A 12688-nucleotide genomic window follows, 5' to 3' on the forward strand; every position below is an offset into this window, starting at 1 on the left:
CGTACAGTGAAACCAAATTCCCACAATGCATTCCTTCCTGGCATGTAAATCACCTAAATTATAAAACATAGGAAGGACCGAAAATGCTCCAACCCATCCTGTCTGACTTTGTTGGGAGTAAGTCTACAGTGGGTCAGTGAGATCAGACTTCCCTGGTATTTCCTGTCTCTCTCTGTCTGTCTCTGGATCATCCCCTAAGATCACTGCTGGGAGGTTTCCGTGCATTGCACCACCGTCCATTTAGCCTTAGCTGTACATGTCGAGTCAACCAGTTGAACCCGACCAGTATGGATTTCAAGCCTGTAGGCAGTACATATGGCGTGACAGTTGCTTGACTGCACCTTGTAAGCACTCTGTGATTCTCGTAAGTTCTTTCCTCTGTGGGGACTCCCATTGGTGCATTGCGTGCATCAACACGGTCCAAAGTGCTACTCTGAGAAATGGGAGGTTGTGGGGAAGTCTTGTTCCCCAGCAACGCCGAAGCACTGAGAAGACATTTGTGGAGACATTTTTTGATACAGTGTAGGGTAAGAGGGTATTCATGATGAAGAAAAGTTTTTGTTTTTATTCTGTAATGACCAAACCAAAGTCCTTGTTTTGATTTGTGTACATGTATAACCGTGTGTCTAATTGGGTTTCTTAATAAGAGATGACTCTATGAATCCATTGCTGACAGTTCTGTAACTAAGCAACCACTGCAGTTAGGGAAAAGTGTTGGCCTGATCCATTAATTGTTCAGGGTATATGTTACATAAGAGGAAAAGCCTGTTCAGTACTGTTTATCTGCTTACAAATGGCCTCAACTGAAAGTATTAGAAAAGACCTTACATTTTGCACAGTTTGCCTGTCTTTACAGGTGAAAATTCTTTGGTTTGGTTGCGACTGGGTCTTGGATATGAAGTCAGCCATTTTGTTTGAGAATCTCAGAGTGATAAGATGAGGAAGCCACGCCATTCGGCATCGACTAGAAATTTTCCAGCACATGCTCGCGAGTTAGCCTTGTGATGATAAATTATCCAAAGGCCTTTTGAAATGTGCCTTTGAAAATTTGGGGTACCTCTTGCCCTCGCTGCTGAAATTACCCAGAAGCCAAAGCACTTTTCCATACTGGCAATGCAGGCAGTTTTTTCTTTTTTTTTTGTCAAACTCACATTTGTATTCCACCAGAGAGGCATGTTTAATTGGATTATCCTTCGCTATCAAGAGGTATTTAATGAATCCCTTGTCAGTTAATGGGACCTATGCACATTTTATATGCAGATGGTATTTTCTCAAGAGGTTAGATAGCATGGTGTTCAGTGGCTTTTACTTGCCAGAGGGAAATTTCCTTCTCTCATTTGGATTTAGTGGTATTTGCTGACATCATCACCTGTTAGTGGTGTGTCCATCAGCCTTATGTCTGGTTTTTAAGTAGTAGGTTCATGAAAATTTTTTTTTAGAGCCTATGTAATCCAGAGGTGTCAAACTCCAGTCCTGGAGGGCCGCAGCGTCTGCTGGTTTTCTGAGTTTTCTCACGCAGCAGTGGTTCATTTAAGTCATCGATTGACCAGAGAATCCGAGAATCCGTCTTAACTACTGCTTGTATTTTTTCCATAGACTGCTTTGTTGCCGTTCTCGTTTGTGTTAGTGTTAATCAGTTTAACCTTCAGGGTCCAAGTTGAACTATGCGGTTGTTCCCTGCACTTGGACCGGTACTTCTCTCTAGGGTTTTCGTCATACTTGTTCCTGGTTATGGTTATACACTTTGTTGTACGTCGCTCTGGATAAGAGCGTCTGCCAAATGCCTGTAATGTAATGTAATGTAATGTGCACCTTGTTCTCCAGGCCTGCCGTAAAGGAACCTGCAGGAACCCCAGAGACACTGCGGCCCCCTGGGCATTTACAGTAGCTTATAATACCTCTAGGCGGCCAGGGAGTGACACGGGTGTACCGCTGGGGGACCCCAAACTGGGGGGACATGCGAGCACAGCGTTCGGCTCCGTTCCTGCTCCAGCGTAGAGAGAGCAGTGGCTCTGTTTCCAGCTGCTGCTGCTGTTCAAGTGTCTCTGCAATGCAGCAGAGGTGTGGTTCAGGCAGGCACTGGAGTGGAACTCTGTGGAGTGAGAGAGAGACGGGACAAAGGGGGGAGGGGGGGGCATGGTTGGGGGGGGGGGGCGGTGGGCGGCTAGGCCACAGGAGCAGACATTTTCATCATTGTTTTTACCTTGCGAGGGCTGTACTGCACCTTAGGCACTCATCCTCCAAAGGGGCAGGACTTTTGGGCGAAATCCTTAATTCGGTATGTTATAAAATCATGACCGACCGAGATCCAGACTTGGAAAGCAAAGTTAGCTCAGAGAAAACAGCCTTTGTGCGGTGCTGCGGGTGTTGATGGCACATTGTACAGAATTTATGCTTTTGTTTTTTGTTTGTTATTAATGTTTATGTTTGAGATAACTGGACATTCTGGATCTTTGTTATTGAGGTGTTTATGAAGGTGTCATTGATGACTAGCCGTTCGGGAGCTTCCTGCTGTTACTGTTCACAGGGTTTACACGGGTATGATGTTGATATGGTGGATGCTTCAGCACACAAAGCATCACAGCAGCTACGGAGCATTGAATCCCAGGGTGCTGGTGAGGATCTGTGTCCGTCTTGCAGCAGCTTGAATCAGCAGGCTGAAAAAAGGAAAGCCCCCTTTACACAAGCAAACAACCCGAAAACTGTGGAACTAGACAGGTCACATGACCAGCAGTCTCCGCTACAGAGCCGGAGGAGGTGTGTCTGTGTGGCTAAGCCAGCCCAGGGACGAGCCTCAGAAATTTCCGGAAAGAGGGCCAGAGCTGTCAGTTTCATCCGCCACAGTGAGAAGGTCAGCCAATCGCAGGCGATCGCGGCTTTCAGCCAATGGCGTGTTGCTATTGTGTTTGTAGCGAGCTGTAGTTACTGACCCATGGCTGTCCTGCCTTGGTTCATAGCATCTTGCTTGTCGAACCAGATCTTTCGAGAGTTCATATCAAAGTGAGCAAGTTGAATTTGAATCTAAATGCCTGTTACACGTTTTTTTTTCTGTTATGTTTTCACATTTTTGTCCTCTCACACTTTATTGTACTTTATGTATGTAGACTGTATGAATTGGGGAATCTGCTAATTGGTGTTGTTGGGAGCTGTGGCCACGGTATTACAGTAAGCCATACAGTAGCAACCCCTACACGCCTTTAAAAAGCACCCGCACCCAAATTACTCCTGTGAAGCCCCAGTTGGATAAAATTGTGTGTCCTGTGCAGTATAAGCAATTCGCAGTAAACTGTCCTGGATAGAAGGGGTCAGCTGAGTATATACAATAGCCGGGGTTATTTGAGGAATGTTTGCCCTTGATTGTCCTTACAGTTCCCCTGTTCTGTCTGGTGCTTCTCTCTCCCCTCCGCTATTGTCAGAACCAGGGGGTCGGGTAGCGCCTCCTGGGTGGGTCGGCATTGCGGCTCTCCCTGAATGTGCAGGGGGACATTCTGGCTCGGTGGAGCTCAGAGAGGCACAATGATTGACCCAATTAGGGAGGGCCCAAAGACAAGGGGATGGGGGGGAGGGGGGGGGGGAGTGTGGGGGTAGGGGGGGTGTGTGGAGTGTGGTGGAGGGGGTGGGTCAGCTGGCAGGAATCCACCGGAACCCTACAGCCACAGTGCCACTGCCTGATGGAAATAACAACTCGGCAATTTTTTATTTAAAGAGTACATGGAACACCTTGGGCTCCGGGTTCCCATGCCAACCCCCGTGCCATCCCGCGAAGACTCAAGGGGCGTCGCCGGGCTCCCTGCGTGGTTTGCGTGGGGGGGGGCTGGCACCCGACAGCGTTGCCCCCACAGAGTGTCGCGGGGCGGGGGGGAGTGATGCGAGGAGACAGCCAGTCAGCCTCGTCAGCTCACACTCTCAGCCCTGTCCGCACACTGCGACCGCGCGCTCATGCGGCTAACTCCACCGCGAGGCATCGCTGTTTAGATCGAGCAGGATGAGCTTAAGAATTCAAAGTTTGGAATTTCGGTTACGTTTCGTTTCGTTATTCGTTTGTTTATCTCGTTCGTCGTTGCCGGGAGCGACCGCTGCCCCGACGACGTGACTTCCGAGGGTCTTCTTACGGGCTTCGCCTGGAAGTGAAAGGGTTGCCAGTGACCCCATTTTAGGATTGCACAGATCGTAGGTTTTGATCCTCAGGGCAGGGTTGTGACAGAATGAACATGGGATGTGGTGACTGGTTTTTCCTTTGCATCTGATGAGGAGTGGCATGCTTTGGACACCTTATGGAGAAAATGATGAAAGAGACTTGTGGGAACACAGGCACAATGAACGGGTTTTTATTTTGGGGGGTTCCACAGGGGGGGGGGGGGGTTGGCACAGAACGGGCCTGTGGCAAACACGCCTGCCACAGGCCACCGAAGTGGCTTTCCAAGGGGCCCTCCAGCACAGAGACACAGGGAGAAGATGTTCAAATAGTCCACATTTATTTATGAGGGTTGGCAAGATGGTACAGCCAAATGAGCAGATGTAAAACACTGTCATGACAGAGAGGCTTCCTTGTGTGGGTGGGGATGGCAGATTTAACCTGTGCGCACTGATTACCTCACTACGCACAGGTGCAGCCACCCCTGTTCCCGGGTCCAATTAGCCTGGCCAATTATCTAATTAATAACCAATTATCTAACTAGCCAGGTCTAATTAGCTTGACCCAGGGCAGGTGTGGCTGCTTAAACCAGCCATCCCCACACCACAGGGCCCAGTGGGGTTATGCACTGCGGATGGAGATGTGGGAGGCTGCATTGGTAGAAAACTCCAGTCTCCCCAAAAAACTCCTCTTGGTTTGGGTTAGATATCCGTCACAGCGGGAACGTCGGGAGGCTGCATCCCAGATCATCCCGCGGGTTCCCCTCCAGCTCCCCCTCAGCCCTGATTCTTTTTTTTTTTTTTTTTTTTTGCGCAGATCCGTCCCGTCGTCCCTCCAGCCAAAAAGTACGTCAGTCAGGAGGAATGAGCAGCCTTTACGCGCCGGGCCCGGGGATCGTGCTAAGTTGCTAAGTTGCTAAATGAATTCCGATTAGCCGCGCGCTCCCTTAACAGCTACACGAATGTGAAAGCAGCCTTTTCTTTAACGAGGCCATTTCCATATGTTAGGCTTGCTGCACTGTTTTACAACCCCGTCCCCCAGCAGTCAAAACTGCGTAGGGCCCTGCACATAAACAACCTTTGAGTACCTTTGAACGTAATTAGGTCACGGGCCACGGACCTGCTGATTTTTGCAGACCCCTTTGTGGTACGCCGGTCACCTGTATATCAGAGATGCACTCAGGGGTAATGTAATGTTCCACCGCATCAGACCCTATACATTACAGTTTAGCTGGAGAGAAAGGTGATTTGACCAGTTATAATGATATTATCCTGTAGATCACATAATCATATTGCCTGACTAATTATTCAATTCAATTCAATTCAATTTAACTTTATTTCAGACACATAGGTCCATAGCAGTAAGAAAAATAATAGAAGTATTGTTGTGTGTCATCTGACTGTAGTGGAGTGAGCATATTATGCTTGTGAATAATGCAGAAAGAAAGAAAGAAAGAGCAGAACATTACATTAATAACAGTTCTTTGATTATTTTGCTGAAGAACTCATAACTGGTACTGGGATTAATGAATAGGATTAGGTTTTTTATTTACCAGAAGTGCTGGTCACAGGAGCATGGGATTCTGGTTCTGAAAGTGATGGAGTCGTTGGTGAGAGTCTGATGAAGTCGCAAAGCATTTTCGCTTACATTGGTCTTTAATGGTTTGGCTAGGCTTTAGCATTAAGCCGGCTGACTGCTTGATTGTTTTTTTTTTAATTTTACTTCTGGGCTAAAATCTATTCCTGAAGAAAGTAACCGATTACGCATTGCAGTAGCAGCTGTGTGCTGCTGGAAGCGTGAAGACCAAAATCAACAGCAGGGCCCACCTGAGGCCGTGTGTTTGCTGGAGTATGTAAATCGTCCTGTCCTCAGGCTCTGCTCTCTCTGAGCATGTGCATCTCTGCACGGCACTTTGTGGGTTTCGCTGTGGCTATCAGGGTTTGAATTACGGGGGGGAACCAGGGGGACCTCAGCCTCCCCCAAGAGAGACTGGAGGTCCCTCAGAAAGAGAGCACAGACCTCCCCCCCCCTAAAAAAAGAGGCCAGAGACCCCCCCAAAAGAAACCAGAGCCCCGACATAGCTCAGGAGGTAAGAGCGGTTGTCTGGCAGTCGGAGGGTTGCCGGTTCGATCCCACGCCCTGCGTGTGTCGAAGTGTCCCTGAGCAAGACACCTAACCCCTAATTGCTCCCAACGAGCTGATTGGTACCTTGCGTGGCAGGCTTTCACCGTTTGCGTGTTAGTGTGTGTGTGTGAATGGGTGAATGAGAGGCATGAATTGTGAAGCGCTTTGGATAAAAGCGCTATATAAAATCCACTCCATTTACCATTTACCCCCAAAAGAGACTGGAGGCCCCCCCCCCCCCAAAAGAAACCAGAGCCCAAAAGAGACCTGTGCCCCCCCCCTCCCCAAAATCAATAACAGTGATTGCAGTGGCAGTGTATCCACCCCCTGCTCTGCGATTGCACAGACAGCCCCCCGTCAACCCCCACAACCCCCCCCCCCCCCCCCCGTCTCCCCTCCAAAAGCCAGATTCAATCCCTGCTGGCTGTTACCGTGTAAACATTAGATATTTGTTTTTTTTTCTTTTCCCTCTGGGCTTTTTTCCCAGAGATTCTGTTCATCTGATGCTGCTCAGCGCTGCGGTCGTAAGCTCCGGACAGTGCGTGAGATAATCACATGGCTGTGATCGTCCGCGACCCCCCCCACCCCCCACCCCCCCGCCCCCCACACACATACGCCACCGTCAGCTGAGCAGCGGGCCGGAACGCTGCCAGCACCCTGCCGAAAAATCACCTGCCCAATATCAGCGCTCATCTCTTCAGATCTGTCCAAAGGTTCCAAGTTCCAGCTGTCCATGAAAAAGATCCAGAACCAACAGTGGCATTAGTATTAAGCTGCTCATCATCTCGCAATGATGGAAAGGGCATAGATCAACTGATATGTCATTTGATTTATGGATTTATTCATTTACATAATATTATTACCCCCAAAATAACAATATTATTGTTATCGAATATTCCTCTGTTTGATTGAAATAATGTCAAGTGTTCGAGCATTATGTCAAGTACCCCATGTGAAAAAATAGCATGCTGAAGTATACCTGAAGTTTTCTATTTACTTACGGATACTTGAAGTATAATTAAAGTTTAGTTAACAATTTTTTTCACATGGGACACAACGTTGCAACATTTCATTACATTTTGGCATTTAGCCAATGCTTTTATCCAGAGTGACTTACACAGAAGACATCAGTTTATACAGCTGGGTATTTCTACTGAAGCAGCCGCCGGGTTACATGCCTTGCTTGAGGGTGCAATGACAATATCCCAGCTGGGATATGGAATCCATTACATTTCAGTTACAAGCCCAGTTCCCCAACCATCATACCCCACCGTTGCCATTTGTTGGTTCAATCAGATCAGCTTCGCATTTCAGTAGCAATACTGTCTATGCTCTTCCGCTGCTTGTAGTTGTACTCTTTTAATTGTGCACAATGGTCTGGTTCACAGTATACAGTCAACTGCCATTACTATTTTTTTTCTACCCTATTGCAGTTTTCAGGGGTATGAGCTGGCAAGATATGATTTATCCAACCCTCCAATGTTGACAGGCATTAGAAAATAGAAGAGAATTACAACCAGGATCCCAATGAAAGGTTTTCTCGTATCTACTTTGCTGTTCCCAGCTGTGAGTGCCTGGATGCATTGTTTTGTTTGTTGTTAGATGCGAAGAGGCTGCCACCGCGGCCAATTTTTTTTTTTTACAAAAATGGCAGAACTGTGGCAAAGGACAAAAACCGAGTCAGCGGAACGGAGTGCGCACGAAAGGGCTAGAGGAACAACAGACGCCGAACTGCGGCGTCTGAAGTACGCGGCGATAACTTGAACTTTTAAAAAACGTCTTTTGTGAAGTGTGCGGGAGGATTTTCGGGGAGGCTGGAGGACACATTCTCCGCACTGCAGCGTGAGCCTCTTTGATCAGAGAACAGGGAGTGCGGCTGAGCCGTTTGAATGGGGTGGGGCGGATTAGCTCGTTCCTGGCGTTGAAACTCAGCCGAAACGCAGGGCGGGGGGTAACTACTCCTAACACGAGAAAAAAAAAAAAAAAAAAAAAGCAACTGAGACATTGTCGGAAATTTGCGGAGGCAGGCGTGAGCCCAAAACGTGAACCCACACAATGAAGCCCATTCTGGGCGAAGAGATGGGTCAGAGGATAACACGTGAATATACGTCACATCGCATTTATTTGGCGGGACGCTTTTATCCAAAGCGACGTACAGTACAGTAAGTGCATACCGAAGGCCATTGGGTAGTTACAAAACGAGGTTTCAAGTCCACAAGTCCAGTTCACACTGTAATCATAGGCTAGGTCAGAAAGTCATGACTTTCAAGTCAAACTAGAATTAGGATATTATAGAATATGATTGTAAAGTTAGCACAATGCATCTCTTCTCACTCTTTCATTAGATGTACTTTTAGCCCTCTGAAAGAAAAAGAAAGACAGAGCCACAAAGACCTTCTGTTTGAAAAAAAACAACCAGTAATAATACCCAGCATCCATTTGCTGATAAATGAGGATATGGAAAGAATATTTTAGGAACACCTTTATTTTCTTTCAACTGCAACCAATGAGTAATATTTATTTTTGTATTTTAGATTGTGACCTAAGCCTTATCCCCATCCTGTGTCATACAGGGCCTAGTGGTATGAGCCAGAATAGCATGCTGTGGAACAGCGGTTAATATTGCTTGATCAATTCTCAATGATCCATGGAAACATGTCTACCACCTCACCTATTGATCCTTCTGTCAAATCACATAACATTACTTGCTCAGAGCATAGCATAGCTATCAAGAGTGACTTGTGGAGATCGGTATCTTTATGCATTTATACAGCCGGGTATGTATTGAATGCCCGAGCTAAGTTTGGTAACTTTCCATCCACAAATTGACTTTGCATGCCACGCTTCCGCCTTCGATTCGTCCAGTGTGGCAGTTATCCCTTTTAGCCGACCAATCACCTCGTCCGTGGTCAATATTCCTTTTAGTTTCTTCACCCCCTGGGGGGTGATCTTGAAACCCGGCGGCTTCCATTGTCGCATTGACGAAAGTAGACCAACCGCTGCGTCCGTCAATTGGTTCAAATGAGAAATGCCCCCCGTGCAGGCTGATTCCGGTTGGCTGACACGCTCTCCGCTTGGTTTTTGAGTCACCTCATTTCACGTTTCGCGCTCATTCAATGCATATCAATGTGCACCTTCTGAAAAAAAAACAAAACAAGCAGATCTGTAAAAAAAAAAAAGGAAGATGGCCTTCCTGCCATGAATAAATTGCCATTTTGAAATCGCAGGAGTCAAGCGTGTCAATAATTCATGCCTGATCCCGGCACCACACTGCTATCTTGCTGTCCCAGGATAACACCGTTCTTCAGAAAACATTTTCAGTGTTAAATCAACTCTTACGGAGTAACACCTGGTCCCTATTGCACTGATATGTACTCTGTTAGAGTTGATTTAACACTGAACGTTTTACTGCATAGTGATCACATGCAGCTGTGGAGCAGAACTCACGAAGTGCTGTCAGCTATTGTGCCAGAGCACAGGATTTTGTCAATGCTTAACAAAATCCTGTAAATACTACACCTGTTCCTCCGCACAAAGTTGAAAAGGGGAATACGCTGGCAATCCACCCCCTGGTCTCCTTTATGTCCCTCTGTGTAGTCTGAACCGGTGAGGAATGGCACAATCTTACGAGTCTCTATGCTTGATGCTTCAGTGCTTTCGCGGTGCCGTTTGAGTGCCTTGACGTGAATCGCATGGTTGCACTTGATCGAGGCTCTGACTCTATCTCTGGTCTCTGTCCGCTTTTAAAAAAAGCTGTTTTAACCTGGCCTTGTCAAGCGAATCATCTGGCACATTCTCTGCGATGTCTCTTGTTTAATTTCGCTTGATGAAAAATCGCAGCGGACAAAAGGGGCAGTAACAGCACCGCGGTGAAGCTTTTTTAGCCTCGTTGCAGTGTTGACACAAAGCAACCCTGATGTTCCTGGACAGACTAAAATCCTCGAAATGTGGAGAGGAATTTTAACAGCGGGCAGTGGTTACGGCAGCGTGTTAAGTCGCAGACTTTTGCGATCCATACAGAGAGAGAATGATCGAGTGTATGCCAGAGCTTCGTAATCATAACAGAGGGGGGAATGACTTGTAACATTTGTTTGAAGTACGAGTAAAAATATGGAGTTGTAACCTTTCTTGTAAATAATTTACAACTTGCAGCTATTCTAAAATGACAATCAGGTATTCTTGGTGTCTGCATTCATTTTCGGTGCACAAATCTGATGTAACATAACTAGAATTGTTTACATTTTACATCTTTACTTAAGGTTCATAAACACCTGAGACTGACATGTCCCTCCACCCTTCCACCCCCCAGCAGTAAGGAGTGCCCCCCCCTCGGCCCAGTCGTGATGGCGGACGAACGGCAGCCCCAGGACAGCGGTCCGCAGTGGGTTCCCCCCGGAGCCCAGGGCCAGGCGCCCCCTGCTGGCCACAGCGAGAACGGCTACTCTTCCTACAGAAGCTGCCAGCCCGGAGAGGGCCCCGCCTCTGGCCCCGCCTCTGGCCCCGCCTCAGGCCCTGCCTCCGGCTCCGCCTCCTATTCCGCCACCAAAGAGAACGGCTTCAACGGGGACATGACTGGTGGACACGTGGTGACAGCTGGTAAGGATGCTTCAACCACCCCCCCCAACCCCCCCGCCCCCCCCCCCGTGAGGGCTATGCCCTGTTCTACTTTAACCCTCTAAGGTGTGAGGTCACAGATGTGTGATTAGAATGTTGATTAACATTCTAATGCTGATGTAACAATCGCTGCTGGTAATTGAAAGCAATGCAGTTCTAGAGCACTTAGGCTTAGTTAAAAAAAAAAAACTGCAGTCCATCTCTGAGCATCCAGTACTATTGTTTGGCAGTTCAAATGATGTGCTGTTTCACCTTGCCATATATTTATGAGTGAATATATAATGCACAAGATATGTGTGTATTAGTACAGACATATGACAGTGTGTTCAAAACTTACATTAACTCACTAATGTGCATGAACATTAATATCCTGCTATTTATATTTGGCTTAAGCCACTTGTATTGCTTTTCATACACTGGCTGAAAATATTCAGATGAAATTGACAAGCAAAGTGTAAGCCCTTGAACTGTGTAGATTCAAAATCCCTCATGTCGGTTTTCATGATCAGGTCGAACTTCCTAATGACATAAATGCTAATGTATTGTAAAAAATATCTTTATCAATTAATTTTCAATCAGGCAGCACACATAGCATGATTGGTGCTGTAACATTACTGCTCTCCAGTGCAGGACGTAGCATTGATCCCTAGTGTATCGGTCTGGGAGGGAGGTACAGCTTTCGTATTCCTTAGCAGCGGTGACTCAGATTTACTGCGCTGTTACAAACGAGCCATTGGTGCTCCCAGCTGAATCAGTGATGACCCCTCTGTGTTCTCTCTCCTCATTGGCTGTGTCAGCAGCACAAGATTACAGTGATCTCATTACATTACATCAGTCCTGCTTGAGGTCACACACACACACACAGTGTGTACAGTGCCTGATGACTTGTCCTAAAAGAGGGACATGCATACTTCCATACAAACATGCATGATCTGTGAGATGAACTTTTTTTCATTCTTTTTTTAAGATAACCAGCGAGCAGACAGGGGGGTTGAGGCCTTATTTTTGCAGACAGCAACAGCAGCGTTGAATAACCGTAAAACCCGAAAGATGTTGTCCCATTAACCATTCTGACACCTCTTTTCCAGAGTCCATCCCTCTGAAAATAATCATTATGGCCACTTCAGCGGTACTTTTATTGAGATGGATGAGGTTAGGCGTGCTATAGCTCCCTTCCTCCCTCCCTCCTTTCCTGCTGAAATTCTCCACTTAGTTTTTAGCTGCACAGAACAGAGGCTTCGGGGATGCGTCTGACCATGAAAAGGAGACGGTGGCGTGAGCGGCAACAGTGGCGCTGCTGTAATTATGGGATGGAGTCCCACTCTCCCCAAATGGCGGTGGCGTTACGCAGGGGGCAGCGGTCTTGCTCCAGCGTTGCCGGGGCAACCGCTCCTCCAGAATTCAGCGCGTGGCACCTCTTTGTTCCGGCGTCCCTGCAATGGTGAAGCGTCCTAATGCGACGGTACTCTGCCGCACAATTAAAATTAAAATTAAAACATCAGCTTTGTCTCCCGCTGCCCTACCGCTCCGTTCACTTCAAGGAGTCCACTAAGCACTCGAGAAGAGAACAAAAATATTTGTCTGCGACGTTTTGCTACGGAAAGACGTTGAATTGACGTGTATAACATCGTAGTGCTTTTTTTTTTTCCTGTGCAAATCACAAATCCAAAGCCTTAAATTATATTAAGGACTTGGCTTTCCCACAGCACTTGAGATTGCTCCTGCTGTCAGGGTGAAGTTAATTAACTATTCTCAATGGAAGTGTTAATCACACTTTCAAAATATTAGCTCTCAGAAGTTTTCCACTGACAGTTT

The 12688-nt window shown here is 47.1% G+C and overlaps 1 protein-coding gene across 12 annotated transcripts in view; it reads left to right on the forward strand.

Moving 5' to 3' along the window:
- LOC118223681 (microtubule-associated protein 2-like) overlaps nucleotides 1-12688 on the forward strand; it is a 77221-nt gene that overhangs the window by 31699 nt on the left and 32834 nt on the right. For 11 of the 12 annotated variants that reach the window (XM_035410543.1, XM_035410542.1, XM_035410540.1 and 8 more), the window contains one exon: nucleotides 10569-10855. In XM_035410543.1, the coding sequence (XP_035266434.1) occupies nucleotides 10603-10855 (253 nt within the window). In that variant the 5' untranslated portion in view covers nucleotides 10569-10602. The remainder of the gene's footprint in view (nucleotides 1-10568; nucleotides 10856-12688) is intronic. The other variant, XM_035410544.1, reaches the window with a different exon arrangement.

Source organism: Anguilla anguilla, chromosome 3, assembly GCF_013347855.1.
Source record: "Anguilla anguilla isolate fAngAng1 chromosome 3, fAngAng1.pri, whole genome shotgun sequence".
Taxonomy (NCBI): domain Eukaryota; kingdom Metazoa; phylum Chordata; class Actinopteri; order Anguilliformes; family Anguillidae; genus Anguilla; species Anguilla anguilla.